The sequence below is a fragment of the Drosophila arizonae genome, chromosome X, assembly GCF_054131065.1.
Source record: "Drosophila arizonae isolate 15081-1271.41 chromosome X, UAZ_ARI_1.0, whole genome shotgun sequence".
Taxonomy (NCBI): Eukaryota; Metazoa; Arthropoda; class Insecta; order Diptera; family Drosophilidae; genus Drosophila; species Drosophila arizonae.
The window spans coordinates 2574831-2594851 of NC_142927.1; the positions used below are offsets into that span (position 1 = coordinate 2574831).

At 45.0% G+C, this 20021-nt stretch overlaps 3 protein-coding genes across 8 annotated transcripts; all 3 read left to right on the top strand.

Moving 5' to 3' along the window:
* Window positions 1-10: 10 nt before the first annotated feature.
* On the top strand, window positions 11-2022 carry LOC108618582 (kelch domain-containing protein 4). The gene is made up of 4 exons (XM_018014657.2): window positions 11-325; window positions 389-694; window positions 757-1177; window positions 1236-2022. The coding sequence occupies exons 1-4, from the start codon at window positions 212-214 to the stop codon at window positions 1955-1957; spliced, it is 1563 nt and encodes a 520-aa protein (XP_017870146.1). The 5' UTR covers window positions 11-211; the 3' UTR covers window positions 1958-2022.
* Window positions 2023-2340: 318 nt separating this feature from the next.
* Window positions 2341-5413, top strand: LOC108618574 (mitochondrial potassium channel ATP-binding subunit). Its single transcript, XM_018014650.2, has 6 exons — window positions 2341-2546; window positions 2817-3150; window positions 3209-3742; window positions 3808-4290; window positions 4357-4962; window positions 5029-5413. The coding sequence occupies exons 1-6, from the start codon at window positions 2500-2502 to the stop codon at window positions 5197-5199; spliced, it is 2175 nt and encodes a 724-aa protein (XP_017870139.1). The 5' UTR covers window positions 2341-2499; the 3' UTR covers window positions 5200-5413.
* A 216-nt stretch (window positions 5414-5629) lies between these two features.
* Window positions 5630-16960, top strand: LIMK1 (LIM domain kinase 1). Of its 6 annotated transcripts, none has more exons than XM_018014633.2 (6): window positions 5630-5792; window positions 6644-7279; window positions 8450-8536; window positions 8649-9954; window positions 10394-12050; window positions 14292-16960. In XM_018014633.2, exons 2-6 carry the CDS (start codon window positions 6693-6695, stop codon window positions 14603-14605), a joined length of 3951 nt encoding a protein of 1316 aa, XP_017870122.2. In that variant the 5' UTR covers window positions 5630-5792; window positions 6644-6692; the 3' UTR covers window positions 14606-16960. The 6 variants fall into 6 exon arrangements, 5 of the variants coding, with proteins under 5 accessions (XP_017870122.2, XP_017870128.2, XP_089331362.1 ...); XR_016271214.1 differs by lacking the exon at window positions 5630-5792 and adding an exon at window positions 5801-6018 and having other exon boundaries at window positions 10394-12173; window positions 14292-14430; XM_089475236.1 differs by lacking the exon at window positions 5630-5792 and adding an exon at window positions 5802-6018.
* Window positions 16961-20021: the final 3061 nt, after the last annotated feature.

The following is a 20021-nucleotide window of genomic DNA, read 5'->3' on the forward strand; positions in this document are numbered from 1 at the left end:
GTCAACGCAGACTGATTCACAACAGCTGTTAACAAATCCCCAGAGCGATGAGACCATATGTATGTTACTTTTAAAATACCAAATTTTAGATGTGAAATACCATAGACTTGCACATAAACGGTGTATTCTGAAGTTAAGCGTATATGGTCACTAAAACGTGCTTTCAATCTTCAAAAATTCAAGTTGTATTTGTATTTAAAATTTAATCGAAATGGGTAAAAAGGATAAGAACAAGAAGAAAGGCAAGGGTGCCGAAAAAACAGCCATGAAGACGGATAAAAAACTGGCAGCCAAACAAAAGAAAATGCTTGAGAAACTCGGGGAGGTAAAGCACGTTTCAAATTCTCAACAAGAGTTTATATACAACATTTTAAATTATTTTTTTTAGGCGGATATTGCGGATATTGTTAAAAAACTGGAAGCCCAAGAGCAGAGCTTAACGACCATAACCGAAAATGTTTGCGAAGCACCAACCCCTCGCTCCAATTTCTCGCTAGTAGCACATCCCGAAAAAGAGGAGCTCATCCTCTTTGGCGGCGAGCTGTATAATGGAGCTAAAGTTTGCATTTATAACGACTTGTACTTTTATAATATACCGCGCAACGAGTGGAAGCAACTGCGCTCACCGTCGGGCCCAACGCCACGCAGTGGCCACCAAATGGTTGCCACAGCTAACGATGGGGGCCAGCTCTGGGTAAGGGATTCGAAGAGATTCAAATTGGATTCTTGATTTTATACATTTTGCTGGTTTTTTAGCTTTTTGGTGGGGAGCACGCCAGTCCGTCACAGCTGCAGTTCTACCATTATAAGGATCTATGGACACTCAGCCTAAAGACGCGACAGTGGTCCAAGATCAATGCACCGAACGGACCCAGTGCCCGCAGCGGACATCGCATGGTCGTTTCCAAGAAGCGTCTCTTCGTCTTTGGCGGCTTTCACGATAACAATCAATCCTATCACTACTACAACGATGTGCACGTCTTCTCGCTGGAGACATACGAATGGCTGAAGATTGAAGTTGCGGGCCCAATCGTGCCGGCTGTGCGCTCCGGCTGCTGCATGGCCGCCGCACCGGACGGCAAGATCTACATATGGGGTGGCTATGCGAGGACCTCAATGAAAAAGGATCTGGATCGAGGCATAACGCACACAGACATGTTTATGCTGGATGTGGACAGTAGGGCTTATCTGATATCTACTGTTGCTTATCTAATTTGATTTCCTTTCTCTTCCAGAGTCTGGCAACGGCAACAAGTTCAAGTGGAGCACTGTCAAGCCCGGCGGCTATCGTCCGAAGCCGCGCAATAGCGTTGGATGCACCGTTGCAGCAAATGGCAAAGCGTATTGCTTTGGCGGCGTCATGGACGTCAACGAAGATGATGAGAATGTGCAAGGGCAGTTCGGGGATGAGCTGCTCGCCTTCGATATGAGCTCGCAGGTGTGGCGCCTGCTGGAGGTCGCAGCCAAGACCAAAGGCAGCTCCAAGCCGGATAAGGACAAGGTGCACGATGTAGAAATGGCTGGCGATGTGGCGCCAGCTGCCGAGAAGACGGTCACCACCAGCACAGATGGCATTTTCACTGTGACCGTGGGCGGTCCTGGGTCCAGTCAAGCTGCCACGCCCTATGTGTCCAAGATACCCAGTCTGTTTGGCCCACCGAGGCGCACAGATGTGCCGTCGCCACGCATGAATCCGGGCCTGTGCGTCTGTAAGGGCATTCTATATCTGTTCGGCGGGCTCTACGAGGAGGATGAGAAGCAGCATACTTTAAATGATTTCTATGCCCTGGATCTGCACAAGCTGGAGCAATGGAAAGTCCTGATAGCGGGCAATCAGAAGGCGCACGACTGGATTGATGACGATGAGAGTAGCAGCTCCGACGAGGAGTGCTCCGATGACGATGATGACGACGACGACGACGATGATGATGATGATTCAGAAATGGAAACTGATTGAATGCCTAATACACTGTATATAGTTAAAATGTATTTGAAGCAATACAATTTTTTCTATACACCTAAGCATTGAGTGTAGTTTATTAACTTGTAGAGGGCTAAAATAGTTTATTTCAAATATTTTCAAATGTTTATGAGTACCGTAGCTGGCAGCTATAGTGCACAGTAAACAAATGTATTAAATATCAACTAAAATACTACATTATTGAAGTATTATCAGTATTTTCGTATTAAGCAAACAGGTTTAATGTACTAAACTTCTGGCAAAATATACTAAAATGTAGTATTTAATGCATGCCAATTAGCATTTGTCCAGCGTACACCTGACCCGTAAACATGTTATGTGTGCGTGCGTGCGTTCGCATATCTCCCTGTGTGAGTGTGTGTGTGTGTGTGTGTGTCCGTGTGTGTGCATGTAGGTGTGAGCATGTGTGTGCGTATTATTATTATTGTTAAGGTTAACCAACAAGTTAGTTAAATGCTTAAGCGCTTGCGTATATAGTTAATTACTTTTAAGTTAAGTGCGACAAATAGAAGCTACAGATGCTGCGCCTACTCCTCAGCAACTGCAATCGCAGCGACTTGATCAGGTAACGCAGCCAAGTGGAGAGCAGCGGCTCACTTGCTCCACACGCTCCTCACCTCACACACAGCCTTGCCCCAGACGCCCTCATCACGCCTCCCCTGCACCCGTCGTCCACTCCCCTCTCTAGCAGAAACGCGCGCGCGTTTCGTTTGATGATAAAGTTTTTGCCCTTTTTGCTGCTTGATTATGTCATCAAATGTTGTTTTTCTATCGTTGTCGCTGCTGCTACGGCTGCTCCCTCATCGTCAACTCGTCACTCTGGGTGCCCCGCCAGTCGGAGCCTGCTGCAGCATCTGCCGCAGTCGCCGCTCGGCGCACGGCTCCAGAATGCCACCAGGCTGATGCGCCAGCATCAATGGGCCGGACCACGGCCGGCGGCCGCCAAAGTCCAGACGGCGCGCGCCTTGCTCTGGGGTGGCGGCTGTTTGGGCGTAGGCGTGGCAGCGCGCAGCTGGTGGACGAGTCGAGCGCTGGCCCACTGCGAGGCCAATCGGCTGGCCGGCGTCATACAGCACACGCTGCAGCAGGAGACGGATAAGAACTTTGACTGGAAACGCCTGTGGACATATCTGGAGCCGCACACCTGGGAGCTGATCGGTGCAATATTGGTAAGTACTGCCGCTGCTGTCGCTGCAGTGCATCCACATTTCATCGCTGTCATTGCAGGCAGCCCTAATCGTGGCATTCATAAACATCCGGATACCCAATCTGCTGGGGGATCTGGTCAATAGGCTGGCGCGCTACGCCAACACCTATGTGATGGACCCGATCAACAACTCCTTCGTGAAGGACGTCAGCAAGCCGGCCAGCAATCTGCTGAGTCTCTACATGCTCCAGTCGGGCTTCACCTTCGTCTACATCTACCTGCTGAGTCGCGTGGGCGAGCAGATGGCCGCGCGGATGCGCCAGGATCTGTTCAAGCAAATCGTGCTGCAGGACATCTCGTTCTTCGACGAGAACCGCACGGGTGAGCTGGTGAACCGCCTCACCGCCGACGTGCAGGACTTCAAGACCTCCTTCAAGCATTTCGTCGCCCACGGCCTGAGGAGCGGCGCCCAGCTGATCGGCGGCAGCGTCTCCCTGTTCATGATATCGCCCCACATGGCGGCCATCGCACTGGCCAGCGTGCCCTGCGTGGTCCTCTTCATGTCGTACCTGGGACGCAAGCTGCGCTCCCTCAGCAAGAGCTCGCAGGCGCAGGTGAGACGATGCTGATGCAGAGAGCTCTCCTTGTCAATTCTCTATATGTAATCTCCATTCCTTAGGCGGAACGTGCCACTGGCGTCTGCGAGGAGGCTCTGTCCAACATACGCACGGTGCGGTCCAGCGCCTGCGAGTACCGAGAGATGGAGCTCTTCGAGCAGGAGACGAACGAGGCGGCGCGTCTCGCCCAGGAGCTGGGCTACGGCATCGCCGTCTTCCAGGGCCTGACCAACTTCTTCCTGAACACCCTCGTCCTGTCGACGCTCTTCATGGGCGGCCACCTGATGTCCACAGAGAGCCTGACGCCGGGCGCTCTCATGGCCTTCCTGGTCGCCTCGCAGGGCGTCCAGCGCTCGCTCTCGCAGGGCTCCATCCTGCTGGGCACCATGATACGCGGCCTGACGGCGGGCAGCCGCGTCTTTGAGTTCCTCTCGCTGCAGCCCAAGGTGGAGCTGTTGCGTGGCTACGTCATACCCGAGGAGCGGCTGCACGGCGAGATTCGCTTCGAGAACGTCTGCTTCGCCTATCCCATGCGACCGGATCATGTAAGTAGTGGGCATATCCTAAGCTGCAGCTGATTCTAACATGGAATTCTCATGTCCGCTCTGCAGCTGGTGCTGAAGGACTTCAACCTGACGCTGCGACCCGGCCAGACGGTCGCCCTGGTCGGCGCCAGCGGCTCGGGCAAGTCCACCATCGCCGCTCTCCTCGAGCGCTTCTACGAACCTACCTCAGGCAACATCAAGCTGGACGGCTACAAGCTCTCCGACATCTCGCCCTATTGGCTGCGGGCCAATGTGCTGGGATTCATTGAGCAGCAGCCCATTCTCTTCGGCACCAGCATCCTGGAGAATGTGCGCTACGGCAAGCCGGACGCCAGTGAAACGGATGTCTTCGATGCATCCAAGCTGGCCCAGTCGCACGACTTCGTCACCAGCCTGCCCGATGGCTATGCCACGCACGTGGGCGAGCGCGGCACCCAGCTGAGTGGCGGCCAGAGGCAGCGCATTGCCATCGCCCGGGCGCTGGTCAAGAATCCGCGCATCCTCATCCTGGACGAGGCGACGAGTGCGCTGGACGCCACCAGCGAGTCGGAGGTGCAAAAGGCTCTAGACACTGCCGTGCAGAATCGCACCACCCTAGTGATAGCACACAGGCTGTCCACGATACGCAATGCGGATCTGATTGTGGTCATGGATCAGGGACGCGTTGTGGAGGTGAGGCGAAGAAGGATTCTGTTTTCCTAGAAACATCTATATATATATCTCTCTCTCTCTCTGCAGACGGGCAAGCATGATGAGCTGATGGCCAAGCGTGGCCTGTACTTTGAGCTAGTGCGTCAGCAGGAGCGGCGCGAGAACCAAGAGCAGATCCTCGACCAGGCGCAGATCCTGGAGCCGCCAATTAGCGAAAATTCCCCAAACGTCGAGACGACAAAGAATACAGTACAATAACATAACGACATATATATAGATATGTATCTATATAATTCCCCTGTACATACAATATTTTTTTAATTTATTTAATTGTTTGAGAGATTTACATTTAAATTTAAAAAACAAAAATCACAAATTCGATAAGTTAAATAGGCCGAACGACTGCTGTTCATGTTAAAAAACCAAACCGTAATGCATTATTTTCAATGTACATAAAGCAAGTCGATTATAATTTGTCAGTTGTTTGTTAGAAAAATATACAAAAATACAGATAAAAAATTAAATAAAAATTTAACTTTTTGCGAAACTAAGCTCGAGCCGTTAAAATAGCGTCTGGTATTTCTATGGTATTTATCGCGTTGTTTATTTTGGTATTAACGGTCTTTGAGATTTTCGGATTGAGTCGAGCGCGGTCGCACTATACACACAACGCTGGTCTCATTTTGGTTTTTTTTTTTTAAACAAATGCATTTGTTTTTTATTTTCGAACTGTGTGGAGTAATTGAAGTGGCCAAACGTTCAAACGCTTGTGGAAAATGGTGTGAGAACGCAATGCACCAAAATTTGCGATATGCATTAGCCAACAGCATCAAAATATAAGATAAAATTATGTAAGTGTGTTAGTGTGTGTATTGTTTTGTATGTGCGCGCGCGTACATGTGTGTGTCATGTGTATAGTTTTGGCAGTAACAACTATTAGTAAGAATGCAACAACAACTTTAACAACAATAGCACAGGCTTTGCCATTTGCTAATGCTGATGTCGTTGTTCCCGTTCCCCCACACACATTTCGTTCAACATGTCAACTGTTTTGTGCGCGCGTGTGTGTGTGCATGTGTATGTTTTTGTTTGTGTTTGTGCATTCGTCATATTATGTGTGTGTGTGTGTGTTTTTTTTTTGTTTTTCTTTTTAAATTATATGTGCATAACAACACAGCTGCGTCAGCTGCTACTGCTTGCTTCATTAGTTATATTAAGCACTGATACTATTGTTAAAAACACATGCAGTCATAAGTTGAGCAAGAGTCAGTCACAACACCATTTCTCAGGGTCAATGCTGGCAATAACAATAGGTTTCCCACCCCCAAGCGCATTTGGAATTCCCATAGAGTTGCGCGCTACAAATCCATTGAACTAGTTCCGTACGGTCACGTGATCTGCATAGATGCTGTGAATAATGTGTGGCGGTTATTGTGTATTTGTGTAGATATTAAATCAATATTCAATGTAATATGCCGGCTAAATGACATCATGTTCGGATTAGTTGATAAGTAGTTCGACTTGATTTGCACCCAGCTCCAGCGGCGCAGTTATGTGCAGTGTGTGTTGTAGTAGTTCATTTGCAAAACCGGTTCAGTAAACAAAGGCTTGCCAGATCGTTGCACAAACAAACATTGCTCTCATCACCATCATTGTGCTCTCATATGCTCTCTCTCTCTCTCTCCCTCTTCTCTTTAACCAGCAAGCGACGCATACATACACACATTCACATTACACACACATACATTTCCATGCATCAACAAAAAGAACAAGCACAACAACAGCGCACAGCGGTGGCGGCGACAGCGGCGGCTGCGCTGCCAGCTTGCGCCAGTTGCCTCTGCCCGCTGATCGCCAACAATCACAACGATGAGCCGATAGTGATGGCACTCGGCCAGCAATGGCACTGCGATTGTTTTCGCTGCTCCGTTTGCGACTCCCACTTGCATAGCTGGTATTTTGAGCGTGAGAACCTGCTCTATTGCCGCGAGGATTATTATGCCCGTTTCGGCGACGCCTGTCAGCAGTGCACGGCGGTTATAACGGGACCCGTGATGGTTGCCGGCGAGCATAAATTTCATCCGGAATGCTTCTGCTGTGCCGCCTGCGGCTCATTCATTGGCGAGGGCGAGTCCTACGCCTTGGTCGAACGCTCCAAGCTCTATTGCGGCCTCTGCTATGGCAAATGCCTACCCCTCGATGCTCGGGCACGTATCACAAATGCAGGCAAGCCAATGCACTCCATACGCCTGGTGGAGATACCCAAGGATGCGACGCCCGGTCTGCGTGTGGACGGTGGAGCCTTGGACGATGGTTGTCCCACTGTGCGGATAACCGAGTAAGTAGCCAACCAAAATAGAAATGGCTAAACAACGTATAAAGCAATAGAAATACCTTACGTATTTAGTAGCATATAATATAGAATAACACAAGCTTTTAATACTAAAAAAAATATTGTTTTAAACTAAAAGTATACTTATCCAAATAGCAAATGATCAAAGATGATCATCTAGCTCACATAATAGAAAACAAAATTAATTACAATAACCCAAATTAGTTAAGGTAGTTAGTTATATATGCATTAAAAAAGAGCTTTCAATACTAAAAAAAAAAGAACAAAATAAAACAGTTGGTATATAAAGTAAAAAATCACACTTGAATCATAATAAGCAAAATTTGTCAATGCAAATTAATCCAAAAGCTTTTTTCTAAAATACTAAAAAATGTAAAAGCTTTAAGAAACTAGCTGAAACTAAAAAATATATACTAATGATTAAGGGCATATTAAAAAAAAAAAAAATCTAAATGAATTCATATTAATTTATTTTGTAAATTTACAATTTAGCAAACGAACTTTCTTTAGATTGAAATGTTTAGATAGTATTATTATCATATATATTATGAATTAGATAGTATCTAAAAAGTAATTGTTGCATGTCTGTTAGAAGCTATCGAAAAAAAATGAAACTCAAATAAGAATGAAACTATGTAAACTCTCAAGACAAAGGTGCTTGATATAGAAGCATATTATTGTCGTAAAGGCTCAAATCTAAATTATTTGATTTACTCTATACTATTGTCAGAGTCTACATACTAGAAACTAAAAAAAGTTTAGGGAAAAGCTCTTTTAATAATTTGCTTCTGTGCTAAGAATCTATCAAAAACAAAAAGCCTTTACAATAAGCTCTAACAAAGTACATAATTTATATGCTCATTAAGAGTTTTTTTTTTGTTTTTGTCAATGAAAGCATTTAAAGCAGCTTTAGCTTCAAAAGCTACAATGTGCTTTGCACAAAACAAGCAAAAGCTTTTGGAAAAAAAAACAGTCGCTTTGAGTGCTTTCACTTGAACTATTAATTTGTAATTGAAATTGGTTAGCAATATTTTAATGCCTGGTGTTGGTTTTACTTTCCTACTCTCTTTCTCTTTTTCTCTCTCTCTCTCGCTCTGTTTGTGTGTGTCTCTGTCTCTGTCTCTTTTTGAATTACACTGTGTCACGCTTATCAAGCTTAATTTGTAAATTTTATGGTCGCATGGGCAAATACGCCTTCTCCCTGCTTACCTCGGTGGCGGATCGTTGTTGTGCTTCATATATGTAGGTAAACCAAGAACCCCAAAATACCCAATACGAATCCACAAGAATATCCCTGAAGCGGCCCCTTGCAGTGAACGCTCATTAATCCAATCACTCTGCGCGTGCTTTTCAGGATCGATGTGAATCTCACGAATTTGCATATCGGCGATCGGATACTGGAGGTCAATGGCACGCCCGTCAGCAACTCGTCTGTGGATCAGATCGACAAGCTGATACGCAGCAATGAGAAGATGCTGCAGCTAACGGTGGAGCACGATCCGGTGCAGGTGTGTCGCAGCTGCAGCCAAGCGGACATCCAGCGCGCCAGCTCCGCCTCGACTCTGATCCTGCCCCTGAGCACGTCCGCCTCCAGTGTTGAGGTCGGTGGGCGTGGCCGGGAGCGCCTGTACAAGGCAGCGGCCACCGAGCCCAGCGGCAAGATGCGCAAGATGCGACAGCAAACGTTGCAATCGCTGCAAAGCAGCAAATCACTTGTGCCACAACAATCGCAGCAGCAGCAGCAGCAGCAAGCGCCGCCGCCGCCGCAGCAGCAGCAGCAGCAGCAACAACATCCACCGGAGCAGCTGTCGTCGCAGCTGAAGGAGAAGGAGCGCTGCTCGAGCCTCTCGAAACTGTTGGACGAACAGCACACGGCGCAGCAGCACTCGGCGCATCCGCAGCTATACGATTTGTCGCGCACGCAGAGCTGTCGCGTCGTCCAGAAGCCGCAGCGCATCTTCCGCGCCTCCGACCTGGTGATGGGCGAGAAGCTGGGCGAGGGCTTCTTTGGCAAGGTGTTTAAGGTGACGCATCGGCTCACCGGCGAGCTGATGGTCCTCAAGGAGCTGCATCGCGCCGACGAGGAGGCGCAGCGCAATTTCATCAAGGAGGTCGCCGTGCTGCGGCTGCTCGACCATCGGCATGTGCTCAAGTTCATCGGCGTGCTCTACAAGGACAAGAAGCTGCACATGGTCACGGAGTATGTGGCCGGCGGCTGCCTCAAGGAGCTGATCCACGACTCGAGTCGCGTGCTCAGCTGGTCGCAGCGCGTCTGCCTGGCCAGGGATATCGCCTGCGGCATGAGCTATCTGCATTCGATGAACATCATCCATCGTGATCTCAATTCAATGAATTGTCTTGTGCGCGAGGATCAATCGGTGATCGTTGCCGACTTCGGCCTGGCGCGCAGTGTCGATGCGCCACGCCTGCCCGGCGCTGGCACCGGTGCCGGTGCCGGCTCCACCGCCAGCTCCAACTCGGGCTCCATCGATGCCAGTGCCATGTCGCCCAGCGGCACGCTGCGGCGCAGCAAGAGCCGACAGCGCCGGCAGCGCTACACGGTGGTTGGCAATCCCTATTGGATGGCGCCCGAAATGATGAAGGGCCTCAAATACGATGAGAAAGTTGATGTCTTCTCCTTCGGCATCATGCTCTGCGAGGTGAGTCAATATCGGAGCATATAGTGAATATATCTAATTGCTTTCCATACACTAGGTGATAGACATGCCTATATGGTGTTGCATTCCGCTTTGTGCTATCTTCGCAAACGTTTCACTGACTGCAGTTGCTTTTTCTCTCTGTCCCTCTTCTTTTTCTGCTGACGTCTTTGTTCTTCAGAGCTTTCTTTGCTCTATAATCTGTAACGTTTTACTGGTTTTTCTATATCATATCTCAACTAAGAATTCTCCAGATTATCAACAGCTTTCTTTCCTTTTTAAGGCTTGTAGTCTATCAATGCCTTACTACTGATGCATTCGTAAACGTTTTACTGGCGTTGCTAGGCCTAGCTCTACCCCAAAAATGATTCTGTCTCTCTCTTCCTAAACGTTGCTGGAACACCAACTAATGCTACTGCCCTCTCCCTCTCTCTCCTCACAGATAATTGGCCGTGTGGAAGCCGATCCGGATTATATGCCACGCAACTCGGACTTCAGCTTGAACCAGCAGGAGTTTCGCGAAAAGTTCTGCGCCCAGTGCCCGGAGGCCTTCGTCAAGGTGGCCTTTGTCTGCTGTGATCTGAATCCGGATATGCGTCCATGCTTTGAGACGTTGTACGTGTGGCTGGAGCAGCTGCGACAGCACTTGGACGCACAGCAACAGCCGCCGGCGCGTCTGCTGGACGAAATCGAGAACTTTCAGGACAGCTACATCAGTTCCGAGGATGCGCTGTCGCCGACATCGCAGCGCAGCCTCGACAATCTAACGATGGCCGAGACAGCACCACAGCAGCAGCAGCAGCAGCAACAGCAGCAACAACAACAACAACAGCAGGAGCAGCAACAACAGCAGCAGGAGCAAGCGATTCAAGCCAGTCGGGCCAATGAGGTGGAGGAGAAGGAGAATGTGGAGCTAATGGAGAACGTCGTAATGCGCACCCATGACATACCCAAGTCTCCCCATTTGGGCAAGGATTTCTCGCCGAGTGGCGAACGGCTGCGCGACAGCATGCGGGCCCGGCGCCGGCAGCGTTTCCTGGGCGCACAGCCGCAGCTGCGTGGCTTAACGCCGGAGACGACATCCACGGAGCGAGCACTGAAGCAGGCGCTGAAGAAATGCCGTCCATTTGGCGAGAAGGGCTACCTGGTGGACCTGCGTCCCGGGGCGGAGCTGCAGCTGAACGATGTGCGGGACCTGAATAACTATTCCGACGTCGACTCCAGCTGCGATACGAGTCTCAACTACCACGAGGTGAATGTGACGCCGACGCCGACGGTGACGCCGCCGCCAGAGGCGCCGCCCACACCGCCGCCGCTGCCCGCCGTGCCGCTCGTGCATCAGTTGGCCTTCGAGGATATGCGCACGCGGCTGCATCAGTGCCGCAGCAAGTTCGAGCACCTGGAGGAGGCGAATCGCCGCAACTTCAGCCAGTCGCAGCACTCGATGCGCCACTTCTTCAAGACGCCGCCGGTGGCACTGAAAATGTTCCAGCGGCTCGAGCACGAGGCATCCCTCAATGGCAGCAGCTCAACGGCAGCTGCGGCCGCAGCAGCCAAGCAACGCAGCACTCAGCGCATCAATCAGACGCCCATCTTTGGGCGGCGCCAGCTGCCGGCGCAGCAGCCACGCCTGCAGCACGCCGGGTCCTTCGAGCAGCTGGCGACAGCAGCGAAGCCAGCAACAGTCGCCAAGCGCAGCAAAGCAGCCGAACAGCCAGCCACAGCAGCAGCAGCAGGAGTAGCAGGAGCAGCACCATCACCATCAACAGCAGCAACAGGAGCAGCAACAGGAGCAGCAGCAACTGCAGCAACGTCAGCGGATTGCCTGGCCAAGAAGCACAAGCTGACGCTGCCACTGTCAGCCACTTGGCAGCGCCGTGCCGCTCAGCCCGTCAGCAAGGCCACAAAGCCACACAAATCTACAACAGCCATAGCCAACAACAACAACAACAACAGCAGCAGCAATAGCAGCAACAGCAACAACAATAGCAGCAACAGCAATGGAGCCTCGCCCACTCGCCACCGACCGGGCTCACCGGGCAAACATCTCGCCCAGCGCCACACAGCAGCGACGGCACAGCGCCAGAGCCACAATCACGGTAAATCCATTGGAGCATGCCATTCTGAAGCGGATGGCCCCTTGAGTGCCACGATAGAGCCAGGCTAACACAATGGCGCCGCTGTTCCGCAAGAGAGCTTAGAGTCCAATAGATCAAACGAATGTACCGTACTGTTCCCCTAGAGACCTCTAAATAGATTATATTCAACAAAACTAGAGAAACTGAGCTACAGCCTCCCACAGCACTGGCCAATAGCTTTCGACTATCGAGAGCCTTAAGCGTAACTAAATGCTAGCTAGTCAGCTATTTACTATCTAGATTCAGTCTATGTTAAATATCCCATTAGGCCAACATCTCTAAGGCTCAACAAATACATATGATCTCAGAACAAGATCTGCGCTCCTAGAATTCGCATCAACTTAGAGCAAGCTGAAAGCTTAGTTGTGCTTAACTGAAAGAATATATCTAGCTTACCATAAAAGCTCTATATAGTATGTATATGTAGTAAAAATCCGTATAGCTCGAGAGAAACGTATGTCTCTTTACAAATGTCCATAGTTTTTCGTTTAGAATTCAGAGTGGGCTTAAATTAGAGCTTAAAGCTTCCCGTTTTGAACGAATCTGTTGCCAATTATAGATGTATATATATCTGAATATAGATGATACCTCATCTTCACTACATAGCTTTAAATCATGACATTTTCTTATACAAACAGTTATACAGTTTTTCGCTTAGAACTGATAACTACTTAGCTTATCATAGGTTTTCCCAGATATTGAGGAGCTATAGAGTAGTAAGCATTAACATCTACAGCAAAATCTAAACATATCTCTAGTTTCAAGCGTGTGTCGGTATTCCGCTTACCAGTCTCATAAATATACATTTAAAGCAGATCAAAGAGGCAAATGGATGTCAGTTTGTAATAGATATTTTTATACCCTGAACCCATATACCATCAGGGTATAATGGTTTTGTTAAAAGTATGTAACAGGCAGAAGGAGGCGTGGCAGACCCCACAAGGTATATGCATTCTTGATCAGGGCGACGAGCTGAGTCGATTTGGCACTGTCCGTCTGTCTGTCCGTCCGTATGTATGAACGCGTTCATCTCAGAAGATATAAGAGCTAGAGACTTGAAATTTTTTTTCCTAGGTCCGTGTATACCACGCGCATATCAAGTTTTTCTTTATATGTCGATAACTACTCCCGATATTTTATTATCGATTAAAAGCCTTATCGAAACCTAGTTACTTAATTATATCTCCTACACCTTTAGAGCTAGAGCTTGCAAATTTTAAATGTGGACTTATATGTATTTTATATAATTTCGGTTTTTATCAAAATTTATCCCCCACCCCTATATCCACCCCCTCACCATCACCTTTGTAAAAGGCGTATTTCAAGTACTAGAGACGCGTACTTTGGAGTGTACATACATTTTCACCATATGATTACGCCCTGAAGTTTTATTAAGATTTTACGTCTAGAAATTAAATTATTCAACAAATAAATTCTCATAATATTGCCCACACTGCAGCGCAGCCCAAGCGCAGTCGCTGCTTACTGCGCAGTTAGCAGAGCGCGTTCTAATACGTGCGTGTATGTATGTATGTGTGGCGAAAAGAAGTGCAGACTGATTAGAATATCAGATTAGACGGTTCAGGGTATCTCCTAGTCGAGCAGTCTCGACTATAGTCTTCTTACTTGTTATACCCTGAACCCATTGAAAATGGGAAATCAGGATATAATGCTTTTTCTCTATAATTATCCATTGCTTTTGAGCTTAGTATTGAACAGAGAGTCAAATGCCTAACAAATTGGCTGCAGATGTAGTATTATCAAGGGTGTAATAGGTTCCCTTGATAATACTACATCTCAGCTCAGTAAACAAAGAGAAGAGCCTCTAGATAGAAGAGTTATGAGAACTTTAGACTGTTGAGCTAAAAAGTTACGTAGAGTAGAAATGCAATGTGTAAGGCGATTAAAGTAGGAAATAATCAAGGGAATTATATAAAACCATATTATTATATTTAATAGTATTACTAGTTCCAGGAAAACCGAACGGAAGGAATAAAGACTGAATGGATCAAGAACCTATTATGTCAAAGCACAAAACGCATTATAATAGCTTTCAATTATAACAGTTTTCCCATCAACGATTACTAATAAATATGACTTTCATCTGTCGATCACATCTGTCACATAGCTATAGATCCATCCATATCCACGTATATAGTGAATCTGTATCTAAATCTTGGCATCTTCTTCTAATCCACACAGTCTCGTCTGCACCACAGCAGCTGTCGAAGAGCACACGCCTCAGCATTCTCAGTCCGGAGAAGGTGCATCGCCTGGGCGCTCGCCTCACCGACCAGAAGCAGAAGCTGCGCGAGGAGGCGGCAGCAGCAGCAGCTGCAGCGCTGGCAGGCAACAGCAATGGCCACGCCCACACCCACGGCCATGGACACGGACACGGACACGGTCGAGCGGTGGTCGGTGCAACGGCGGCGGCGGGCAATAGCTTGAATGTGGATCGTCGACGTCGAGCACCGCCCCCGCCGCCAGTGCGAACGCACTTTAATACGCGCTGTTAACTGTTATACACGTGTGCTAAGTGGGCGTTAGCTTGTGCAGCAGCTTGAAAGCAATACAAAACTGTAATATACAACGGCTGTTATACACCAGTAGTGCAGAAATTGATAAACAAACTGTGAAAACTGTTATACACAGCGGCTGCTATACCCCAGTACAGTACCAAAACAATGGCAACTATAAAACAACAAATGAAACTGTTATACACGTCGATTATGCACTAATCACTGTTACATGCAACAATATTAAAGCACATGCTTGAAGAGCCCATAATTACCATAAATCGAAACTGTTATACACAACAGCAACAGCAGCTACAACTTTTATATGCCGCTTTCAGTTGCTGTTATATGCGAGTGTTAAGTGCTCTATTATACACAATACGTACACAGCGGAGACAGCAATACCAACTCATTCCAACAACTGTTATACGCAGCTATGATGGCCTGATAGTGCGCCACTAATGTGTTATACACATCAACATAAAAAGCAATACACAGGATTAGCAGCAGCGAATCACCAAATCATCATTTCCACAAACTGTTATACACGACATTCCACAGTTGCAAACATTCCCACATGCATTGCATCGATAACACGACAGTAAATTGAAAAAAAAAATCAAAACGAGTAATCGAAATCGAAGCAGACGAAACAGAAAAAAACGAAGCGAAACGGCGTTGCCATCTGGCGGCAGCGCAGCGACGACAGTTGCCACGCCCCCAAAAAACTGTTCGAAGAGTAGTAATAGGAGAACGAGAGAGAGAGAGGAAGCAAAAGGCACCCAAGGGTGCTAAAGACAGTGGAAGAGAGATAGAGAGAGAAAGAGTGTCCAAGCTTGCCCGATAACTGTGCAACTAATCTAGAACTGTTATACAGCTTGAGTAGCATAGCAGCCGCAGCTATAACAATTAACATATATACACAATATAACAGTAATGCTCAATATATATATATATATATACATTTTTTTTTATATATAACAACTGTTATACAGCATTAGTATTTTATTTTTTTGTTCAAATAATCAATATATATATATTTATAATTTTTTTGATACATATATATAACTTATATAGATATATATCTCTGTGTACATTTAAGATTAAGTGCCTGTTAAAGTGAATAATCTGAAGATGTTGCAATATTTACAAAAAAAAAAAACAAAAAACGTATAAGTTTACAGGGTATTCGAATTAACAAAAGTTCCCCAAAATATATAGATATATATAAAAATAATAATAATAATAAATTAAAAAAAAAAAAAAGAAAAAAAGTATGACAAATCCAATAACGAAAACGAATCGAAAAGAGATGGAATGAGAGAAACTAGTGCCATGTGCCCACCAAGCGCGAAAGAGATGACAACAGAGAAAGGAGACGAAGAGAGGAGCAAGAAGAAGAACCAACTGGTATATAGTATATGAGTCGAGATCTGTGTTAGGTTGGGTCAAAATGCTGACAAGTGAAAAAAGACGAAAACTAATATTTTTTATACACATACAAACATACATACATACATATATGTATATATAGATCTATATATATATATATATATCTATGTTCCATGTTAGTGCTTAAATCTAATTTATTATATATTAAAAAATCAACAAAAACAAATTTGATAAACTATACCCTCCTATAAATACTAATACGAACTAAAAACATTAAAAAGAACATACACAAAAACTGTACTACTTGCTGTTATACATACATATGTTATATGTGTGTCTATATATGTAGCGATCGAGAAATTTAAAGTCTAACTTATGCTCGTTTACTTTATATTTATATAAATGTTTAACTGTACTACGTGTATGTGTTATACAAGAATTTGCAATTTGCTCAATGCGGCATTAGTTCATAAGTAGCACAGTGCTAACTGTTATACAGACACACACATAGACATATATACACACACATACACACATGTTTATGCTGTTAAAATAAAAAGAAAACTGTTATACGCTCTATTATACTTTATATAATTAGGCAAATAAAAAAAAACGCTTACAAAATGAATTATGCAAACATGCCACGCCCCCACCACAGCCCTCCAATAACTGATTCATGTAGATGTATATATATATGTATGTGAAAAGTTGCTTAGCTGTTATACGAATGGTTATAACAGCTATATTGCCTCGATGTGCGCTTCTAAATAATTCAAGCAATATATATGTATATATAAATATATAAATCAAATACTTTATAAATTTAGTTATACTACTATAATATTACCAGATATATGTACATATATATATGTATATATCGAATGCATATACAACGCGTATATTTTTGTATGCAGAGTTAATAATTATTGTTTTAAAATACATTTGATTTTGATCAAAACCCTACACAGCAAATGGTTTTTCTTAAACGGGTTGGACTATAGAAATATATACATATATATATATGTATTCTTATATACATATTTCTGGAGTATAGGCACCTCTATTTCAAAATGGATTAATGCTCGCCAGGAACAGCCTTTCCAAGTTCTAAGTTCCTTAGGTATTTGAAGTCTATATGGAAGTTCTGAATATACTCTATTAGCTGAGTCTAGAAGCTAACAGCATTACAAAGCATTCATAAAACTTGAAAGGACTTTTTTGATACAAATACATAAATATCTATTAGATATTATTCAAAAGTTTATACAGGCAGAACTACGAATGTCGACTGAGCGAATGCAGAAAATCCCATAGATATAATTACCATGGAACATAGAAATGGAGCTTTTTACGGTTTTCCGTGTTCCGGTTAAACTTCTTCCGCTTGTTAATAGAGCGAAATTGAGAGATCTGAGAACTGGCGTATAACAGTATAATAGTTAATTGCTAATAAATTGATTTAGCTCTGCCGGTTGAGTGTTTCAAGTGCAATTAGTTCACTCGCCTGCACTACGGCCGTAATGCTACGGGATGGGAAGTTGTGGGAATGGGGATGCGGAACAGGCGGGCTCTGTGCTTTTTCTTTTTTCGTTTTTTTCCTTCATTGGCATTGTTGCTTCCAGGAAGCCTCGCAGCCTAACAATGTTGGATACACACAAAATAAAGGGCAATACGACAGGTTGTATCCATCGTGGAATTTGTCCCAGACCATGGTCGGAAGACGGATCGATATTAGTGTATGTATACATGCATATACATACACACATATATATGTATGTATGTATTTAGTTGGCCGGGCCAACAGCCCAGGACAATTATTATACATGCATACAAAACATTAGAAGTAGGAGGCGTGGCATATATACACATATATACATACGTACATACAGTTACGTACATGCGCAATGCAAACGTTTCCTGGTCATAAAATGGAACGCACACACACACTCAACCATGCTCGCGCCTTACATACATATGCATGTAAAATGTATGCTAGAAATTCGTACATAAATATACATACATACATATTATATGCAGTGCTGTCATAATTTTTCGAGCAAATAGAGCCAGATTGGCAAAAAAAAGAAGCTAAAAGAAGCTAAATTCAGGAAAAAATAAGCCAAAATAAAAGCTGGGTTTAAAAAACACTATTTTTTTAATTAAATTCATTTATGATTATTCATTTGTTTTTAATTGTTTGATTCCTTCAACTATATCTCCACTTTCAAGAGAAATATTCAAATCAGGAACGTCGAAATCATCACTCCACTCTCAACAGAGACGTATTTAATAACGACACCTAAGACCATTAACGTAGAAATTATAGATATATGTATATGCATATACATATATACAAATTATAAAGTATTCAATCTTTTAAAGAGAGGTCAGGTGTTTAATAAATAATTGTTATTTACCAAGCCGCTTTGTCACTTGATTTGTCCAAAACCAAAATAAATTTAACGCTTCCAATCTTATTTCTTCCAGAAAATGAGGAGCCAACGAATGTTTAATTATGTTGTACATTTAGTACGGTGTAGTTTAAATCGCTAAACGCTCATGCAGTCGCATAATTTTCTTTGGCGGAGAGTACCTAGGTTGTTGATGAGAGCAATTAATGTGTGCTTTGCCACATAGAGGAAAAGTGCTGTTGGTTGTTGCTGTGGTTTTTGTTGGAGTTTGCCCAAAATTAATTTTTTCTTTCTGTGCCCATCCAATTCGTGCACGTTAGTGTTTTTTTGTTGACACACGAGACCTGTTGCTCATACCACGAAATGATTTCTATAGATTGTATGATATAAAATCATGTATCGATACTTGTATTCATGATTTTTTGTATTGACAGCGATAAGAACAAAATAAATCAAAATAAGTAAATGAAAATTAAATAAAGCTAAAATAGAGCTAAATTAATTTTTTTAAAGCCAGAATTCCCGCAACCCGCCGTTTTCAAAATTTTCCCGCATTGGGACTTCAAATAAAGCCAGATCTGACGGGAAAAAAGCTAAAATGACACCCCTGATTATATGGGCTGAAGCTTAACAGCGCTGCGCTGCTGGCCGTTCTTGGCAGCGCTGCAACGTTGCCATTTTTCAAGCTGCTGCTTAACAGCTGCTGTTAAGTCAGCTGTTCGCTGACGAAATCAGCTGCTTGCGCTAATTAGCTACAGTTTTTCTCGCACATACACACACGCACAGACGCATGCTGTAGACATTGCTTTCTAGCATAACGGTTTAAAAATGCGTAATGTAGTCACTATGCTATACGTCATTCGGTGCAGCAGTAGCAACTGCAGCTGCGCCACTGTCAATGCAATTTACTGCAATCATTAACAGGCTCTGCCGCTGCAATTCCGAGCGCCACTGACGTGACGTAGCAGCGACGTCGGCAGAGACAACGACGCGCCGTTACGTATTCAAGGTCTACATTTGTGTATCGATACACGAACGTTTGTATGTATGTAGCATGTGATTCTGCCACAATTTCGTATGTATACGCTTGCCCATGTACATTTACATATGTATGTATGTATACATTCATGGATATATGTATATATATATTTCTAAATAAATATGTATATATGTACATACATACATACATATATGTATGTGCCTGTACAAATGGTATACATACACGCAACGCTAGTGTACTGGAGCAATGGTCGCTGCTCTCGTTTCAACCCCCAACACGAAACGCGCCCCTTTTGCACGACATGCCCATTGCCATGCCCCGTCGTCACAGCGTCGTCAGCGCCATGCTTTGCGTTTTGCTTTTGCTTATGACGTGCTCGCACGTACGCGACGCACAACTGTTGTGTATGTGTGTATATGTGTGAGTGTTTTGGTGTATATATACATCGCGTCATACGCACATATACATAGAAATACGTATATGTGATACAGTGATATGTCGCTAGCACGACACGCCATAGCCATGAATTTGTTGCCTGCACAACACGGACATCCGATGTGCTGACTGTGTTCTTAGTGTAGAGCTTACACTGTAGAAGTAAATGCACATGTGT

Bases quoted from the DNA above. Each gene is read 5' to 3' on its own strand.
- LIMK1 (XM_089475236.1), top strand. From the start codon at position 5,981: ATGTCAACTGTTTTGTGCGCGCGTGTGTGTGTGCATGT. The intron at 8,537-8,648 runs GTAGGTAAACCA...CGTGCTTTTCAG, and splicing joins CGTTGTTGTGCTTCATATAT to GATCGATGTGAATCTCACGA. The intron at 12,051-14,291 runs GTAAATCCATTG...TAATCCACACAG, and splicing joins GCGCCAGAGCCACAATCACG to TCTCGTCTGCACCACAGCAG.
- LOC108618582 (XM_018014657.2), top strand. From the start codon at position 212: ATGGGTAAAAAGGATAAGAACAAGAAGAAAGGCAAGGGTGCCGAAAAA. The intron at 326-388 runs GTAAAGCACGTT...TATTTTTTTTAG, and splicing joins TGCTTGAGAAACTCGGGGAG to GCGGATATTGCGGATATTGT. The intron at 1,178-1,235 runs GTAGGGCTTATC...TTTCTCTTCCAG, and splicing joins GTTTATGCTGGATGTGGACA to AGTCTGGCAACGGCAACAAG.
- LOC108618574 (XM_018014650.2), top strand. From the start codon at position 2,500: ATGCTGCGCCTACTCCTCAGCAACTGCAATCGCAGCGACTTGATCAG. The intron at 3,151-3,208 runs GTAAGTACTGCC...CTGTCATTGCAG, and splicing joins AGCTGATCGGTGCAATATTG to GCAGCCCTAATCGTGGCATT. The intron at 4,291-4,356 runs GTAAGTAGTGGG...TCCGCTCTGCAG, and splicing joins ATCCCATGCGACCGGATCAT to CTGGTGCTGAAGGACTTCAA.